The sequence below is a fragment of the Protopterus annectens genome, chromosome 2.part1 (genome assembly GCF_019279795.1).
Source record: "Protopterus annectens isolate FY-2018-M chromosome 2.part1, PAN1.0, whole genome shotgun sequence".
In the NCBI taxonomy this organism is placed as follows: Eukaryota; Metazoa; Chordata; order Ceratodontiformes; family Protopteridae; genus Protopterus; species Protopterus annectens.
Genome location: NC_056729.1, coordinates 1984829067 through 1984849634, shown reverse-complemented (window position 1 = coordinate 1984849634; position 20568 = coordinate 1984829067). Strand labels below are relative to the sequence as shown.

The following is a 20568-nucleotide window of genomic DNA, read 5'->3' as shown; positions in this document are numbered from 1 at the left end:
GTCATTTTTAGATATCAAAAATAATTGGAATTTAATGAAAATTGATAAGGAAATACATCAGTTAGTGGGGGAGCAACCTATTTTTACATACAAGGTGGGAATTAATTTTAAGAGGACTTTTGAAAAAGGTAATAAGGAATTCATTCAGTATAAGGCTACTATTCCCTGTGGAGCATGTAGTGTTTGTGCATACATATTCAGTGAGGCAAGTGTTACACTAAACAACAGTTTGAAAAGTGTGGTGAGATTTAGTAAAGGTAATTGTAAGTCTAAAATGTTGGTTTACATGGCTTTATGCACTTCTTGCAGTGCATACTATATAGGTAAAACTGAAAGGGCATTTAAGGACCGTATTTATGAACACCTATACATTAGGACCCATAAAGAAACTAGTGCTTTGTACAAACACAGTGTAACCTGCCCGTCTACATTTACAAGATTTAAATTCGGTATAATTGATTTAGTTCAAGGAGATTTTCTCCTTGACTAGTTTAGACCAGTTTACAGGCTTTGCTGTATTCTGGGCTGTGGTGTAGTTCCTGTGTTGTCCATTACCTTACTTGGATAAGAAGGAAGTTTCTTTGCTCACCAGTGGGAGTGGGGAGCCTTGAGCAGCCTATCTGTCCCTGAAGGAGTGACCTCAGCACAAGAGCTGTAGTAATTGGTTGTTTTGGACCATTTCTAGCTCTTTTGAAGTTCCCTGTTTAAAATCCGAATTTGCGTGATTGTGCGCATAGCGCAGCGCTGGTTAAACAGGGTTAAAGTTTTTCTGGCTCCGCCAAGTCTGCTCTTCAAATTTTCCCTTAGAAAGCTGTACTTTTAGAATAACCAGTCTACTTGTTATATTATAAGCATAGCACTTGTTCTCAAAGCTTCTCTTCTAAGCAAGCACTCTCAAACTCAAGTAGCACTACATCCACCTACCACCCCAACCACTTCCCTTAAAGGCACAGCACTCTCTTATAATATTCTAGCATGTCGAGTGGTAGATTGCTAGCATCTTCTCCTGTTCAGCTGGTTAATCTGGGAATCTTGAGGCAATGCTATAATTGTCTCGTGCACAGACAATCCTCTCCTCCTCCCAACAAACACAAATACATGTGAGAGATGCAACTACATAGCCAAACTGGAGGCTGAACTCTCTCAACTCAGGACTGGCAAGACCAGACAGGAGGAGAAGGTAACCACACACACAACAAACCCAGTCACACATAGACCTACCCCAACTGCAAATCAAGCACATAATAACACAAAAACATACTCGGAGGCTCTATTAAAAAACTTACCAAAACAACTGAGGCTCCCAAAGCAGACACCCAAAAATCCACCACCTCAACACATAACACATGCAACACATACTTCAATAAATCGGTGTGTCAATAAATCACAGCCCTTAAGGCCAAACACTATGCCTGATACACTAGTGATAGGTGACTCTATAGTCAGACACACTGACGTCCCACTTACCAGGCTGAGCAAGGAGAGGGTAATGGTGAGCTGCCTATCAGAGGCTAGGATCCGCCATATAACACACGCACTCAGGTCACTCAAAAGCACGTACAAATATGACTCTGTCATTGTCCATGCCGGCTTGAATGACCTGAGACGTACCTCCTTGGACTACATGAAAAGAGACATAGAGGAGCTCTCTGATTATGTAGCCCAGGCTGGTATGACCCTGACCCTGAGCAGCATCCTGCCCTCACCAAGAATGATGCCACCATACAAAGACAAGATGATCAGCTTTAATAATTGGCTCAATTACTGGTGTCATTCTAGGGGGATCCAGTGTCTGTCTGCCTGGGATGACATGCTTGACAAGCCATGCTGCTTCTCAAGGGATGGCTTGCACCTGTCACCACTGGGCTTCCGGATATTGGCTAAGGCTCTTTCCACCCCCATAGTGCCTTTTTAGGCAAGGCTCAAAAGACGAACCCACCTCCTTAGAAGACAAAAATGGAAAAAAATTAAGGGTAATGCTGCTCAACGCCAGAAGTCTAAATCTCAAGATGCAGGCTCTTGAAGCACTCCTCAGTATGGAGCACATCGATGTCTGTGCTGTAACCGAGACCTGGTTCAAGGCTCCTGAGAGCACCCCAGCGCTACCAGGCTTTACCTCGTATCATGCTTTTTGGCCCCAAAACGCGGGCCGAACCACAAAGGAAGGGGGAGTGTCCATATTCATCAAGGATACCCACACCTCCAGGTTAGTGGCAACTCATGAAGTATCGGAAACCATCTAGGTGCAGCTAACCTTAGGCAAAACTGCTATACAACTGGTTGCATGTTACAGACCACCCTCCCAATCTCAAGAACCCCACTCAGACTTCCTGAAGACATTGGAAGATATGAATGTCTCACCAAATACCATCATATTGGGAGACTTCAACTACCCTAACATAGACTGGGTGCACTATTCTAGCCCTAACACCTTAGCCCAAAGATTCCTGGAATTCATAAATTCAAATGCAATGGAACAGCTAGTCACCTCTCCCATAAGGAGGGATAATATACTAGACCTGATCATCACAAACATGGGGACAAAATGCTCCACACCGGAAGTATTCCTCTCACTGGTGAGATCTGACCACAAACTAATCACCCTGGATATACATTTACCACCTCCACCCCCAGCACAAAAGACTACAGTGAGAAACTTCTCAAAAGCCAACTTTACACTTCTCAAAACTGAGATGGTATCATTTAAGCCCACAGGGCCAATGGAAACCACATCCCACAATGCTGAATCCTACACAAATACTTTCTATGGACATCTCCAAGAGTGCATGGATCGTGCAATCCCAAATAAAACCAAGACCCTCTCCACCAAAGGAAAGCGTCCTGTCTGGTGGACCCCAGCCATAAACAAATTGTATAACAAAAGAAGGAAGCTACTGCAAGACAGAGCAAAATCCCATAAAGGGAAGGCATCTGTGATCAGCACTAGTAGAAAGCTACGTTCTCTCATAAAAACATCCAAGGCCAACTTTGAGAGAAAAATCGCCAAGGACACTAAAGATAACCACAAGGCATTCTTCAGTTATGTTAGAAACCTGGGCGGAAACCCGCAGATATGCTCAGAGTTAGTACACAACGACAAAAAATTTACCGAACCCACAGATATTGCCAACATTCTGGCAGACAGGTTCAGTGCAAATTTCTCCCGTCCCTCACCTCCAAAAGAAGAAATACTCATCCCAGCTGAATGTAACCTCCCTGTCATCTCTGATGTCCAGGTGAGAACCGCCCTCAGCAAAGCAAAAAACACAGCATCTATGGGACCCGATGGTATCCCCGGCTGCATGATACGTGAACTCCAAGAGGAGCTAAACCCGCATATAAAAATGTTATTTAACCTTAGCCTTACTACAGGATATGTACCTGAACACTGGCGTACAGCAACAGTGGTCCCAGTCCACAAGGGAGGCTCCACTACAGACCCTGGGAACTACCGCCCCATAAGCTTGACCAGCCTGGTTTGCAAAGCTATGGAAAGAATTATTATGGAACTCATAAACAACGACATTGGGGACCTACAGACACTTGATCCCACCCAGTTCGGCTTTGTAAAGGGCATATCCTGCCTTTTGAACCTGGTTGACTTTTTTGAAACAGTCACTAGAGCCATTGATGAGGGCAAGGCAGTCCATACAGCCTACCTGGACGTGGCTAAAGCCTTCGACACAATACCCCACTCAGGGATCATAGATAAGCTAAACAGTTTAAATGTAAATCCATATGTCATAAGATGGGTTGCAAACTGGCTAAAGAACAGAACCCATAAAGTCAAGATTGCGGGAGCCATGTCAGACTCAAAGCCAGTCACAAGTGGTGTCCCACAGGGCTCTGTCCTGGGACCCCTCTTGTTTGGCATTTACTTCTCTGATGTGAAAGCAAACATGGAAGGGTTGTGGCTGACCAAGTTCGCAGATGACTGCAAAGTAGGCGCCATAGTCTATACACCAGCTGACACATACATCCTACAGAAAGGCCTCACCGAAACAGATAACTGGTGCCAGAATCATGGCCTTAAACTGAATGCCAAGAAATGTATAGTCATCCCCTTTGGGGAAAAACAAAGTACCCACAAATTATCACATAGACAGTAACCCACTGAGTACCGAAAAAGTAATCAGAGACCTGGGGACCCAAGTTGATAGTGACCTCTCATTTGACACCCACGTTGCCAAAGTGGTTAGAAAGACTTTCTACCTTGCCCACCTTATCATGAAAGGGTTCACATCCAGATCAAAGGAGGTCATCGTGCCCCTGTACTCCTCCCTTATCAGGCCCATGATTGAGTACAATGCCCCATTTGGTATGTACCTCACCCGGCACTTACAACAGCTGGAGAGACCCCAGAAGTACCTCACCAAGAGGATCAAGGGTCTCCAACATATGTCATATGCTGCCAGGCTAAAGAAACTCCAGCTCTATTCAGTAGCATACCGCCTGCTCAGAGGTGATCTGTGCCTGACGTACAAGGCCATGTCCAACCAGGAATTGATGGACATGCTCCACCTCAAAAAATCCAAATCCATAAGAACCACGAGAGCCAAAGATTTAAACCTCAGTACAAACATGAATAGAACATGCTGGAGGGACAGGATTCATAACTCAGAGGCTTCCCATACTCTGGAACAAAATCCCAGTCCATGTTAGGCAGAGCCCCTCACTGTCTCTCTTCAAGAGAAATCTTGACGAGTGGATGGGAGATCGTAGGTTTACCTCGGGGGTCACCCCTGTGTCGCTACTTGACAGAGGCACAGTAAACTAATTTTAATAAGTAAGGGGGTCTTCAATGTGTCACTACTAGACAAAGGCACAGTATTCTAAATTTATTCTATACACCTTAGTACCACTAAATGGGATGGCGAAAGCCACATCTCTAGGGCTAGGCTTGCAAATGCCCTAGGGCAGATAGCCTAGTACTAAACTATGAAACTATGTATAGATTATATATATATATATATATATATATATATATATATATATATATATATATATATATATATATATATATATATATATAGATATATATATATATGGGTCTACTTCACATGGTCAACAAGCCCAAGCCATTTGATCGACTTTAATTTGGTCGACAATTCATTTGGTCGACAGGCAGATTTGCCCCCCTCCCCAATGTTGTGCGACCCTGGAGTTGATATATATAGTTAGGGGGGGTGGGTGGCACATCCCCCCCCAAATGAATTGTCGACCAAATGAAAGTCGATCAAATGGCTTGTCGACCATGTGAAGTAGACCCATATATATATATATATATATATATATATATATATATATATATATATATATATACCGTTATAGATACACACACACAATATATATATATATATGTATATATATATATATATATATATATATATATATATATATATATATATATATATATATATATATATATACAGTTACAAGTGGCATCCCACAAGGCTCAGTCCTGGGACCTCTCTTGTTCGGTATATATTTCTCGGAGGTACAGGCCAACATGGAAGGACTGTGGCTGACCAAGTTTGCGGATGACTGCAAACTGGGTGCCATAATCGACTCTCCAGCCGACACAAGCATCCTCCAAAAGGGCCTCATAGAAACAGACAACTGGTGCCAGAGCCATGGCCTCAAGCTAAACGCCAAAAAGTGTATAGTCATCCCCTTTGGCAAAAACAAAGTGCCCACAAATTACCACATAGGTGGTAATCCATTAAGTGCAGAAGAAGTAATTAGGGACCTGGGGACCCAAGTTGATAGCAATCTCTCATTTGACAACCACGTGGCCAAAGTGGTTAGAAAAACATTTTATATAGCCCACCTAATCATGAAGGGATTCACATCTAGATCAGGGGAGGTCATAGTGCCTCTTTACTCATCCCTCATCAGGCCCATAATTGAGTACATTGCCCCTTTTGGGATGTACCTTACCAGACACCTGCAGCAACTGGAAAGACCTTAAAGTACCTCACCAAGAGGATCAAAGGGCTCAAACAGATGCCATATGCTGCCCGGTTAAAGAAACTCCAGCTCTACTCAGTGGCATACCGCCTGCTCAGAGGCGATCTGTGCCTGACGTATAAAGCCATGTCCAACCCGGAATTAATGGACATGCTGCACCTCAGAAAATCCAAATCCCATCGAGCTACGCGCTCAAGAGACTTGAACCTTAGCACTGAAATAAATAGGACATGCTGGAGAGACAGATTCATAACCCAGAGGCTCCCTTCACTCTGGAATAAAATCCCAGTCCAGGTTAGGCAGAGTCCCTCATTGACTCTCTTCAAGAGGAATCTTGATGAGTGGATGGGAGATCGTTGGTTTACCCCGGGTATCACTGTTAGACAGAGGCACAGTATACTAACCTCGAAAAAGGGCATAGCAAAATTAATTTAAAATGGGTGGCGAAAGCCAAACACACTCTGGCTAGGCTTATAAATGCCCTAGGGCAGATAGCCTAGTATGAACCTATATATATATTATATAGATAGCTATAGATATGTACACATACATACATACATATCTATCTCTATATCTCTCTTGGTATATGTAGTATCTTTTTTTATATATTTTTATATTTTTTTCATGGGTACTTCTTTCTGTCGACGAGCTGTCAATCAAGCCTCCCTGTTGGACTCAAGCTGATACATACCATAGTGGTGGGGAGCCCCCAGTTCCACTAGAGGGAGAGCTGTCTGAAGAGGGCATCATTCAGGCAGTCATGGAGAGTTTCTTCTGCTTTTGGCATTCTGGCAGTGAGAACATTTTTCATGCCAGTCTTTAACCCTACACTGTATTTAGGAGTTGGATTATCACCATCACTGTGAGTACTCATAATCTTCTCCCCTGCATCCTGCGGGTGCATAATCACTAATGTGAGATGCCACTAGGAGGTGGATTGATGAGCCACAAATCTGTCCCCTATGGTACCCGCTGCAGTGTTGCCCTTCTTGCAGAAGATTGTGGTTATGTGCATCCTTCTTTGTCCTGTCTCCCTCCACCAGGATGTGCATGTCCATTCTTTACTACCAGTGCCATGAGTTATCCAGGCTCCTAATCAAACTTCACCCAGACCGTAGTCAGGGCTTTATACTTTAGTAATATAAGTGCTGGTTGTATATGTAGTATTTAGTTATATCTCAATCTGTGCAGCATTTATACCTCTTTATCAGTCCAAGTGGTTAGTTTTAGGATTTGTACTACCACAGAATCTCTAATCTAGAATGGATAAAGTTTTTACCAATACAGGTAAAGCCTTGGGAAGAGACGGTGAGGGATGTGTGCAGGCTATCCCTGGCAAAAGTTTGGACTGTCTACCATGTGGAAGGTGTAGCAGTTGCATTGTTACCTCCTAGCAAGAGGTTCTTTGGTTCAATTCTCGGCTGGGGTGCTTTCTGTGTGGAGTCTGCATTTCCTCTCTGCATTCATGTGGGTTTCCTCCTGGTGTTTCCTCCCTCGTTACAAAGATATGTGTCTGGAGTGTTTTTCCTTGGGCCTCTGCTGAAAATAGACTTTGTTCCAAGTTGGAGTTTCCCAGTAAACAAATGTTAAATAAATAAACAAATATATTAATAAAATAAATAAATGTGTTCCCAGGTAGGTACATATTGCAACCCATTTGAATGAATAGACTTATTACAGTGTTTTTCACTCAAGTCAGCCACTCCTTTCTGTTGCTCTGCATGCCTAATTATTTCCAAAGTCTTCATTAAATGTTCCTTCATTGCTTTTTCCTGCTCCACCAACTTCTTTTAGAAGAGTGAGAAAGGCTTGGCCAGGAACCATTCTCTTAACTCTAGTTGAGGTCCTCCATTTCTAAATGTCTTGCTGGTTAATTTCCCCTCTTTTTCTTGATGACTTATCTCCTTTCTGTTTATGAGCTCTTCCAAGGTTGCTTTAAGATCAGGGTATGTTTTCAGGGCCAGTAGTTTAGAAAACTAAATATCTCGTTAAGAAAGTTTGAATCTTATCATTTCACATGCCAGTCTTATGGCCGGGCTGTATTAACTTTTAGTTCTTGTAGGAGCAGAAGTGTCGTTGTCAGTAAACACTCTAGTTGTATCCACATTTAATATTTAACCTTTCCACCAAAGTTTTCAAAATATATATTTTTTTCTTTATGCTTGTAGGAACCAATTTTTCTACTAGAGCCTTGGCTGTTTATGTGCTCTGCCCTCTGGTGTAAAGACATTGTATAAGCTATCAAAATCTCCCACATTAGCATGTCAGTCTACTTACTGATGCACTTTTTCATAAAGTCATTGCAGCCTTTTCCCTCCACTCATTCCAGGATCACTAAAAAAGAGTTTTTTCCCTTCTTGCTCTGTCTTCTTCTGTCATTTGCATTTGAAGCCTCTTGTATTTAACTTCTTGATTCACAGTCTGCTGTTTTGTCTGCTTCTGTGCCTCATGCAGCCCTGCAGTCATATCAGAATATTCAGGGAAAGTATCTTCAAATGCCCGGATCATCTTATTATTTGCAGCCATGTAATCTGACATAGTTGCACTCAAGTTGAAGAGTTCTTCATATATTTTATCTAACCCGTCTTTCATGATTTTTGCTATTTTCTTAGGGTTTTTGGTTCGTTTAGATGACATATGGCAGAAATTTGTTTAGATGCCAATTTTATAGCAACTTTAAGTCACACTTCATGGAGTCTGTTTAGCTAACATCTGTCCACATGACACCATACGGGAAGTGCCTGCAGCAGTGAATCTACTTGAACATGTGCATTTATGATAAGTTTCTAACACCACTATAGTTTCTCCCTGTTGATTCTGTTGGGAGATTAGTTGCCATAATGGTTAAGGTCTTGCCCTGGCATGCACAAAATACAAGGTTCAATCCTAACCTCCAGCCAATGCTTGTTTGGAGTTTTGCATGTTCTCCTTTTGTCTCTGTGGGGTTCATTCCACCTCCAAAAAACATGCCAAGTATTTTCATCTCAAAGTTTTCAAAAAAATGTGGGTAGCAGCACAGACTCTACATGGTGCCCTATAAAGGGAAGAGTTGTATAAGCCAACCTCTTTGGACATCTACTGTGATGTGCAGTATCCTCATGATAGGAGAAAACAGATCACAAACTGTTCACAGTGGCAAGACTAGCCACTCAAAGTGTAAAATGTTGCTCTAGGTGATTTAATCATGTTGACTAATGTTGCCAAAGTGATCACTGGTATTTGCAGATAAGTAAGGCTGAGGACCCTGCCTAGTCTGACTATACCAGGGACTCATGCTCACAATAGGAGAGGGTGTATGTGCCCCTATTGGCCAATGTGTGCCCACCATCAAGTCCAACAGCCCTGGGTTAGTAAGTTACTGGCCAGCTGGTGTCCAGTTGCCCAGCTTGGGTTACCTGGGAAAGCTTTGAGAGAAAGCTGGATGTAAAACCATGAACCTGCTAAACGTGAAATAAGAATTACTACTCTAAGTGTAGGTTCACTGACAGAATGTGTTTTGGAAGTGGATGACATATGATGTAAGGAAGAGGCTGGACAAGATGAAAGGGCACTGCAGCAAAGCCACTTGACTTGGGATCTAGAGTATACTACTCATGAGGAGGATAGACTAGAAATGGTGTGGGAATTGTGGTGAGGGAATGGCTTCAGAAGACAGTGAGAGAGAGAGAGCCTATGATGAGAGAAGAGGAGGGGCCCACCATAGAAGACTTAAGAACAGCACTAAGTAAGAAAAATGAAGTTAGGGAAAGCAGTATGCTCAGATGAGGTCCCAGCAGATATAATAAAGATGTTGAGTGAGATAGGGAAGAAGTGGCTTCTGAGGGTACTCATAGCAGTATGGATAGAAAGTCATATCCTAGACGGCTGGAGAATAAGCATGTTAATGCCACTGTTCAGGAACAAAGTAGACATTCACAACTGTGGGTAACTGTCACATTGCATGATAGTTTTGGAGGGGGTGATTGATAAATGAATATGCAAAGTTGTAAGACGTAAGATGGGAAAGGAGCAGTTTGGATTCAGATCAGGATGCAACACAACTGGCCCAATGTTTGCAGTGAGACATTTGAGAAGGAGGAGTCCAACTGGATATTCTTAGACTTAGAGCATATGACAAGGTCCCAAGAAAGATGATTGGGTAGTTCTGCAGTGGTTCTAAGTCCTAGAATTATTGGTATGATTAGTGGAAGGAATCAATGACTCAAGTATAAACAGTGCTCGGTCCTTACAGAGTGATTCCCAGTGGGAGTGGGTGTGCACCAGGTTTCAGCTCTAAGCCCACTGCTGTTCATACTGGTGTTGGACTACATTAACAAATGGATAGGATGAGACAGATCAACAGAGTTGTTGTATGCAGAAGGTGTGGCATTACAGGCAGACTCTAAGCAAGAACTTCAGCAGAGGATAGGGGAATGGAATGCAAAACTGAAGGCACATGGGTTGAAACTGAGTACAGATAAGACAGTTGTAATGGCAGCAAATGCAGGAATCAGAAGAAGCTGAGAATTGAGATAGAAGGAAAATAGTGGAGCAGGTTAACACCTTCAAATATCTGAGAGGGGTGCTTGAGGAGAAGGAAAGTCTGAATGAGTAGTTCAAAGTTGGAATCAGAGAGGATGCAGCCAAATGGCACAATGTGTCAGGTGTAGTATGATAGAAGAATGACAAAGATGCTGAAAAGTAGGGTGTACAAAACAGTGGTGTGACCAGTACTACTGTATGGTACAGAAACCTAGACAGGAAATGCAGAGCAGTTGAGGAAGCTAGAGGTGATGGGGTGAAGGGCTGAGATGGGTGGTAGGGTGCACACTGTGTGACAGATGAAGAAATGAGGACATAAGAGCAGAAGCAAAGTAACTCAGATTGTAGAACAGTTCAAAGGAACAGATTATGGACGTTCATGCACAAGTACAGAAAAGCAAAAGATAATCCAGTGAAGAAGATTTGGGACAAATAGGAAGAAGGCAAAAGGAAACAAGAGTGTCCATCAAAGAGATAAATGAATTGTGTGAGAGAAGGCCTGCGGCAGTCGGGCATAAGTGCTGAAGAAGGTAGGAGAGTGGCATTGAACAGAAAGAGATGGTGACAGTTGACATGACACCCCAATCCCATGTAGAAAATGAGAAAAGTGGAGGGGGTGGTGGTGGTGATGATGGTTCTTTTGCCAAAAACATCCATATTTTCTTTACAAATATTCGTGCCTTTCTTGGTTATATGGAATGCAAATATTTGTTTTGAATATTTGTGGAAAGTTAAAACTGCATTTCAAGTTGCTGTGCTATTGCCACTGTTAACTTACACAGTGTTTGTCTGACTGCTATATCTTTGCAGAGGTGCAAATGTTCAGAAGGTTTGAATGTATGTCCCATTATGTAATATATTTTGTATAAATCAACACATGTAAGCATACCTCTCAACCTTAGTGCAATTAATCTGGACAAAGCACAACAAAATGGGGGGACAAAGGTCGAAAAATAGGGACATATTTTAAATATTTCTCTTATAAACGTAGAAAGTTGCTAGAGTAACAGGATTTGTATTAACATATATTTTTTGAAGGATTTGAAGTCTAAAAGAAGACGTTTGCAGATATTGCTTCAGATATGAAATGCAAAGAAGAAAAAACTCTTCAGTGCTGCCTTAATGGATTTCTTTTGTCATCTATGTATTGTAATTCTGAAGTGATGTGAGATGGACAGAACAAATGTAAAGATGTGGGAGAAAGTAGTTGAGGGGTTAGAAAGACAGACAGGATTTATGAAGATTTTTTTGCATATTATAGTTACTGCTTTGTGGCGTAACGTGGCCGAGGACCTGCCTGTATAGCTCTTCGTGAAGATCTATCATTCCCTAGTATACAGTGTAAATCAGATTTGTGTTTGGACTGATTTTGTCACTTGGGGCACATGATGAGGCCTCTTCAGTGCAGTTATGCAAGCAGAATAAATGGTCCCTTTCACACTGTCTGCATTTTAAATGCATCACCCCACCCTTCCACTTGTCATTATAACTTGATTCTCCTGATTTGGATAAGCTGCAGTCTATCGCCAGTTATAATGCTGTGTGTTCTTCCTTTCCCCATTTGTATGTATTGGAAATAGTTGTGCCTAAGGTGAGCCCCCTTCCCACCCCTTTTGTAAATTTTAAAATAATGCTTGTAACTTGGATCAATTCCCCCACACACACACACACACACACACACACACACACACATACACACACACTTCATGTTCTTCAGTTGTAACATTGCACCACTGCTCATTGCTGCAGTGGAAACTTCCCTCATCCTTTCCTGTCGGCCAGTGCTCTGGGTAACCATCATAGTGCTTTTAGCACTGTGCTGAATGGGAAGTTACACTGTGCATAGCGGTGTTCTAAGGAAGCAGTGTGTGAATGGGCTCTTCAGGTAACTCATTAGTCATTTATTTGCACTCATTTAACTTTTATCAGGTGATCAGTTTCGTAAAAACTGGACAGACTACCATGCAGGAGACCTTTAACAAAAGTAAATGTATGCATTCAGAGGTAGCTGAGCCTCCTCTGTGACCCTTGACTCCTCCTTAGGACTGGATGAATGTTCTCAAAGTCTGAGCTGTACATTGGCGGTAATGGAGTGAAGTAACATATAGTGTGCCTAATGCATCTCACATAGTACTGTGTAATGGAGTGCAATAACATCTAGTGTGCCTAATGCATGTCACATAGTACTGTGTGAATTGGAGAAACTTTCAACTTAAGCACTCAAGCCATTCATTTCTCATCCTGGCACTTGCTCACAACTCATAGCAAGCACTTATAAACCCTTGCACTAGACCCTCCTATACTGTGCAGACGGACAAGGCTCTCTATTGGACCTTACCAGCCATTCAGTAAAACAGTTCACTGTACCTATCCAGGCATGTCCAAAGGGCAGTTTCAGGTGTACTCTCCAGTCCAACTGGTGAATCTGGGCATTTTTGAGGCAATGTTACAACTGCCTCATGTACACAGACAACCCTCTCCTCCTACCACCAAACGCTAAAACATGCGAGAGATGCAATTATACAGCCTAACTGGAGGCTAAGATCTCTCAACCCAAGACTGGATCAGACAGTCAAGAGGAGAAGGGAAATACTTGCATCACACCACCAGTCTGACATAGACTGATTAAACCAGCACCCGCAAAAAATACACATAAATACACGAAAACAAACTCGGAGGCTCTAAATAAAAATCTGCAAACGCAACAGAGACCTACAAAGCAGACATCCAAGTAACCTCCACCCCCCAACACAAACAATGAAACGCATACTTACAAAACCAGTTTGCCACGCAGTCACAGCCCTTAAGGCAAAATAACATACCCAACATACTAGTAATAGGTGACTCTCTATAGTCGGGCACACTGACGTCCCACTCACTAGGCTGAATAAGGAGAAGGTTACTGTTAGCTGCCTGTCGGGTGCCAGGATCCGCCACATAACACAAGCACTCAGGTCACTCCAGAACAAGTACAAGTATGACTGTCATTGTCCATGTTGGTGTGAATGACCTGAGCCATACCTCTCTGGACTGCATGAAAAGAGACATGGAAGAGCTCTCTGATCATGTAGCCCAGGCCTGTATGACCCTGACCCTGAGTAGCATCCTGTCCTCACCAAGAATGATGCCACTGTATAAAGAAAAAATTATCAATTTCAACAATTGGCTAAGTTTCTGGTGTCATTCAAAGGGGATCCAGTGTCTGTCTGCCTGGGATGACATGCTCAATAGGCCACACTGCTTTGCTAGTGATAGCTTGCACCTGTGACCATTAGGCTTTCGAATACTGGCCAAGGCTCTTGCCACCCCCATAGTGCCTTTTTTAGGCAAGGCTCAAAAGACAAACCCACCGCTGTAAATAGCACAAGTAACAAAAAACTGAGGGTAATGCTACTCACTGCCAGAAGTCTAAACCTCAAAATGCACACACTCGAGGTACTCCTCAGTACGGAGAAAATCGATATATGTGCAGTAACAGAAACCTTGTTTAAGGCTCCAGAGAGCACCCTAGCACTACCAGGCTACAACTCATACCATACATTTCGGCCACAGAACTCTGACCGAAATACAGAAGGCGGGGGCGTATCCATATTCATCAAGGATACCCACACCTCCAGGTTAGTGGCACAGCACGATGCTTCAGAGATGATCTACATGCATCTAACAATGGGCAAAACAGCAATTCAAACTGTAGCTTGCTAATGATCACCAACCATGTCCCAGGACCCCCATTCCGCATTTCTGGAAACACTGGGAAACATAAAGGTCCTACCAAACACTTTAATACTGGGTGATTTCAATTACCCAAACATTAACTGGGAGAACTACTCAAGTACTAACTCCCTTGCCCAACATTTCCTAGAATTTATAAACTCAAACGCCCTGGATCGACTGGTCAACACTCCCACCAGAGGTGACAACATATTGGACCCGGTCATCACCAACATGGGCGACCGGTGTTCCACACCGGAGGTCGACCCCTTGCTGGTTAGATCTGACCATAAACAAATCACTTTGGTTATCCACATTCTGCCCCTACCCCCGGACAAGGAAACCACCATGAAAAACTTTTCAAAAGCAAACTTCACGTTACTTAAGACTGAGGTGGAAAGTTTCAAAGCCCCCATACTAAAGGATAACGCTGTCCAAGCTGCAAAATCCTTTACTAATGCATTCTACAGGCACCTACAAGAATGCATGGATCATGCTACCCCAAGCAAAACCAAGACTCACTCCTCCAAGTAAAGGAAACCAGTCTGGTGGATTCCTGCCATAAACAATCTATAATAGGAGGAAACTAGTACAGAAAAGAGTAAAATCCCAAGAAGGGAAGACATCCCTGATCAGTATCAGCAAGAAACTACGATCCCTCATAAAGTCATCCAAGGCGAGCTTCGAAAGAAAAATTGCCAAGGACTACAAAGATAACCACAAGACATTCTTTAGCTATGTCAAGAATCTAAGTGGCAATGCTCAGATCTGCTTAGAGTTAGTGCAGAATGGCACAAAATACACTGGCCCGACCGATATCGCCAACATCCTGGCAGACAGGTTCAACGCAAACTTCGCCTTCCCTCTCATCCCCAAAAGGGCCCATAGCCATACCAGAAGAATGTAGAGCCCCTGAAATCACAGATACTCCAGTTAAAACAGCCCTCTCCAAATCCCAAAATACAGCATCAATGGGACCGAACGGTGTCCCAGGCTGCATCCTACACAAGCTCAAAGACGAACTAACCCCCTCACCTAAACACAATGTTCAAACTTAGCCTCTCCACAGACTACATACCCATAGAGTGGTGCACAGCAATGGTTATTCCACTCCACAAAGGTGGAGCCATAACAAACCCTGGGAACTATCGCCCTACAAGCCTGACTAGCTTGGTCTGCAAGGCTATGGAGTGCATCATCATGGAACTCATTAACTAGAGACATTGGGAACCTCAAAACACTGGACCCTACCTAGTTCAGCATTGTTAAGGGCAGATCATGCCTCCTAAACCTGGTGGACTTCTTTAAGACCGTTACCAAGGGTATAGACAAAGGAAAGATGGTACACACAGCCTACCTAGGGCTCGCAAAGGGCTTCGACACCATTCCCCATTCTGGTATTATAGACAAGCTCACCAGCCTGAACATAAACCACTACGTCACAAGATGGGTTGCCAACTGACTCACGGTCAGAACCCACATGGTGAGAGTTGCGGGAGCTAGGTCCGACTCTAAACCGGTTCCAAGTGGCATTCCCCAGGGCTCAGTCGTAGGACCCCTCCTTTTCGGCATATACTTCTCAGAGATTTTTGCCCATATTAATGTATTTAGATTGTAATGCAAGCAGGCATAGCAGTTTGATAAAAAAAATCTCTTTTATAGTGTACATGCTTTATATAGGTTTTTAAATGGCCCTTTTAAACATATTCTAGTAAACTCATGAGCATTAACAATGAAAGTGTCATTTGCAATATTCTAAATTTAGCAGCATTTTTGAATCTTATTACTTTTTTAGTGGAAGGGTAACCTTTTACTGTTTTTGCAACTACCATTTTAGGAAGACAGTTATGAACCTGACAGTGAAGACAAAGATAAAATAAGCGAATTGGTTGCAAAAAAACTGAAAAAAGAGAAGCCTGAAGAGACTAAAATAATTATAAAAGAAGAAGAGAAGGAGAGAGACAAAGAGAAAGAGCGAGAGAAAGATACTGAAAAGAAACCATCACGCAGGTAAGAGAAAGTGAGGGGATATTGTGCAGCATTTGGAAAAGTGTTAATCACAATGACAAATAAGTGAAAGATTTAGTTGCGTACATTTTAACAAAACTACAGCAATGAAGACGAGCAGGTATACCACAAATGCAAACTGGCAATGTCCACTTGAATAAAAAAGCTTTTATTCCCAACAAGTATGATGAGCGCTTTCGCGTATAAAATATACGCTTCTTCAGATCTCAAGTGGACATTGCCAGTTTGCATTTGTGGTATACCTGCTCGTCTTCATTGCTGTATTTTTCGTTTTGTTTTTTGACGAGCGGAATATCTTGGTGACAGCAGTTTAGTTTTCGCATTTTAACAAAACTTTGAAAAAAGGCCACTTTGTGGTAGAATGCATTCATTTGTAATAATTAAGTACACACATTGACCCTTTAGTTTAAAGAGAAATGCTCCTATTCCAGTGTAGAGAATTTGAATAAAGTACTGTGTTTCATCTCATCCAAAAGTCTAGAATTTATTGTTTAGCAAAAAGTGTCTAGAGCAGACTTTGTGTGTAGAACAAAGTAGTCTTTGTTAATTTCAGTGTCCAAAACTAAATGTTTTTTTTACTGGGAGTATTGGTTCCTATGTTTGTATCATTGGCTGGAAACCTTTATTTATGAATATTTCTGCAAAAGTGAAACTTGACTGCAGTTGGTGACTTCCTAGTAAGGTATGGGGCTGCAGTGAGGAGTTCAGTGGGTAGGGGCTAACTAGAGTGGGATAAAGCTCCATCGAAGTGGGGTCAATTCTGAGCATAGTTGCAGTTGTAAATAAATGGACCACTGCATATGTCAAATACCTGTAATCTAATTCATTGTACATGTCTCAGGTAAACTTAGGAACCCTTCCTTTCAAGGTACAACATTAAACTATTTGTTCAGAGAACTAGATGTTTACTGTCCAACAAAGCGTCACTTGTCTGAACCTTGCCCTGCAGAGTGCACGTTCATGCACATGTTCCATTAAGGCTGTGATATGAACATTACTAGGCAGTGGGAAGCATACATACCTGGTCTATATGCTGCACATCACACACCGCCGACTCTATTAAGTGCTGACAGTAGAGTGCGCTGGACACAGCCTGCTGTCAGAACAACTGAGGTCGTATTAACTTCTTACTCCTACTTTCCCCCCAATAGATTCTTCATAGGTGAATCTCTACCTGATCATCAGGGCTTTATCTGTCTGTACCATGGAGTAGATGAGATTAAAACTAAGTAGGACAAGGCAATCCAGATTTTTGACACATATGTTGTACAGCTAAGTAACTTCTACAGGAGAGCAGCCAGTGCCAGTCTGGTAGTATAAAGGGACAGAGCTCTAATTACAGCCTAGGCAACCAGGGTTCGACTAGTAGCTTGGACTTTCGGTGATGCTGTTGTCAAAAAAGGTAGGCAGGCCCATCCCTTTAGAGCCAGATGAGCACTCTTCCACTATACCTCACAGAAGGGGCAGTGATGCAAAGGAATAACCTTGGCGGGGGTGTTAGGCTCATCAGTCCACTGATGAGTAGTAGCATTCGGAGTGAGTGAGCAGTAGCATGCATTTGCTAATAGATGGAATTTTGAGCAATGGACAGTAAAGCTGGCATTGCTGAGTTTCCTGTGAGAGCACAAAGCACCCTTGTGGCTGCCTGAATGATGAGTAATTTAAAAGGTGCTGTATGTCGCATGTCTGCTCCCCTACGCAAGGCATAGGGCATAAAGGTGAGTTTCAGACGCACACATTCAGAACTTCTTTGCCATCAGACTGAATGCCATCATTAAATGTCGGTGTGAACCCCTTTCTTCTGTGCTGGTTACCAAGCGATTTTTCAGATAAGTGCCCCGTTGGGTGTTTCTCCTTATCTTCTTTTTATTTCATATTGATTGGATGTTATGTAGTCCACTCTCGCCAACATTCTTACCCATGGGTTCGGCTCCGACTCGGCCATACTCTAGCTCAAAATCTTCAATTGGCTCATGGCTAAGAGGTATCCCATGCTGCACTGCTCCCTTTCCCCAGATCTCGTTTGTCACTCGTACAGCTCAGACGTGGTCTCGCTCTTGGCCGTGGCTAAGTATAACTTATTTCTACTTTTAGTAGTTTGTTGCTCCAAAAGCTATTTTCATAGCTAGTCTCGTTTTTTTGATAAAAAAACTGTTTGTGTAGCCTGTTTGGCTTTTTGTCTTGGTATCCTGTTTGCATTTCTTCCCTTTTTACGGGCTAAGCCCATTTCAGTTAAAGGAACTAGTCCTCCCTTCTAATTGTGTGTGTCCCAGTTTCCCTGTGTGTGCTTGTTCCGGTGTTACCCCATCCCTTTGGGCTAGGGCCGTTTAACTTAGAGGACCTAGTCCTCCCTTGTTTTGTTTGTCAGGGCCGTTTAAGTTAGAGGTCCTTTCTTCCTTGTGGTGTTTATTGTTCTATGACCGTTTAATTTAGAGGCATAGTTCCCGCGTTTTTCTGTTGTTGGTGTCGGGTTTGTCTTCTGATATTGTGTGCAGTGTCATACCAATATGTCTAAGGTTACAAAAGAACACAAGCCTTCGGGCTTCACAAAATGTGATAAGTATGGATATAAAATGTCTATTAACTGATGGGCACTCTGTGTGTGTATATTGCCTGGGGGCTGTCCACCTCCAAGAATCCTGTGTGTTCTGTCACACCTTTAGCCCAAGCGTTCTTCAAGAGAGGAAGAACAAACTGATTCTGAAGGGATTATTGAAACCCTCCTTCAAGGAAGACTTGGAGAGGGCTTCCAGTTCTAAGTCCTCTCCCTCTAAAGCAGACAAGACCTCTAAATCAAAAAAATGCTCTCCGGCTCCGTCAGTTTTATCGGAGCCGCCAGAGAAAGTTGCCAAGTCTACTTCAGCTTCCTAGGCTCCATTGGCTTCGGGGCTGAAGGAAGTGGGTGAATTGACCAAGTCATCATCGGCTCCCAGTCTCCCGGAGCAGGTGACAGAGATACTTGTTCGGAGCCGGTCTCCAGTTTCTAGACTGGTTTCTCCTTCTCGTAAGTCTCCTTCTGTAGGGAGGTCCAGATCTCCGACCTTATCCTCTAGGTCTTCCAGGACTCTCTCGGACGATGATGTGGATAGAGTGGTACAGAGACTGCTCCAATCACCGGTGTTGGCCAAATTGTTTTCGGCTCCAGCCTAATCGGCCCCAGAGCCTGTCACCCATCCATCCTCGTATGTTCCTCCTCCAAGCCTGTCTTGACCTTCGGAGTCAGAGTTGTCGGTTCCGTCTGATGCCTTTGAGTCAGCTCCAGTAGCCCTTCCTGGCATCTTGGTTCCAATCTCCGCTCCGACCCTCATCGGCTCCCGCGGGGTCCAGGGCTCATAGTTCCTCGGTCGGACCAGAGGGGAGAGGTCTCGGGTCAATCTTCTTCGGCTCCGAGCCTCCCACTTGGTGCTTCGGCTCAGGTGAGCTTGGGCCCTGCCTCGGCTTTGGACCTTATCCCTTTGGCTCAGAGGGCTTCCATGGTTGGTTGTTCTTCAGAGCCAGGGGGATCAGCTTTCGAGGTCATGCGGAGCGTGCTGGTCAGGTCCTCAGTTGCATCTGATGACACTGACTCTCTACCCCCTCCAGCACCGGTATCAGTTCCTTATCACCTTCTGTCCTTGGACAGCGGAGACCCAAGGCCTCAGGATACCTCCATGTGTGGTCCCCAACTTTTTGAGGTTTCCCCAGAGTGTTTGCCTGAGGAGCCCCCCAGAAAAAGAGAGTGCAAGAGGAAGCACATCGACTCCCAGGATGAGTCTATCACTTCGGACACCGACCTCGAGGAGTTAGAGGGGTCCCCCAAGTCGTCCTCAGAAGATATCTCTTTCTCAGATATCCTGGAGATATTGAAGCATAGAGGCAACTGGCTGTCCAAATTTCCCTCTGAGGAGTCTGTGTTCCTGAAGGCCTTTGGGTCTCAACCCTCTGCCTCTTGGGTTTCTCCCCCGTTCGATGAACTCCTGGATGTTGTTTGTCGAAGGGTGTGGGAAACTCCTGACACTGTGGAACTAGTCCCCAGGAGACCCAACAAGTTTCTGTCTGCCCCCGCTGACAAGGAACTTCTCACAAAAGGCATTCCAGTAGATGCCATGGTGGTGGCAGCGGCCACCAAGAAGGAACTAGCTGAGACTTCATCTACCGTTCATCCCCGAACAAGGAGTCAAGGACCATGGACCAGTATGGGAAGCATATGTTTTCCTCAGCGGCCTTTACTCTGCGGTCGCTGAACTATTTGTCACATTTTACACGGCTCCAAAGAGATCTCCTAAATGAGCTTGGAGAGTCTCTGCAGGGTAATGTTTCTGACGCAGTGGCTCAGAAGGTTAATGCCCAGATGTCTAC

At 43.5% G+C, this 20568-nt stretch overlaps 1 protein-coding gene across 1 annotated transcript in view; it reads left to right on the top strand.

Moving 5' to 3' along the window:
• Window positions 1-20568, top strand: part of CWC27 (CWC27 spliceosome associated cyclophilin) — a 1911839-nt gene that overhangs the window by 524067 nt on the left and 1367204 nt on the right. Inside the window, exon 10 of the mRNA XM_044063365.1 lies at window positions 16040-16212. Coding sequence (XP_043919300.1) covers window positions 16040-16212 — 173 coding nt within the window. The remainder of the gene's footprint in view (window positions 1-16039; window positions 16213-20568) is intronic.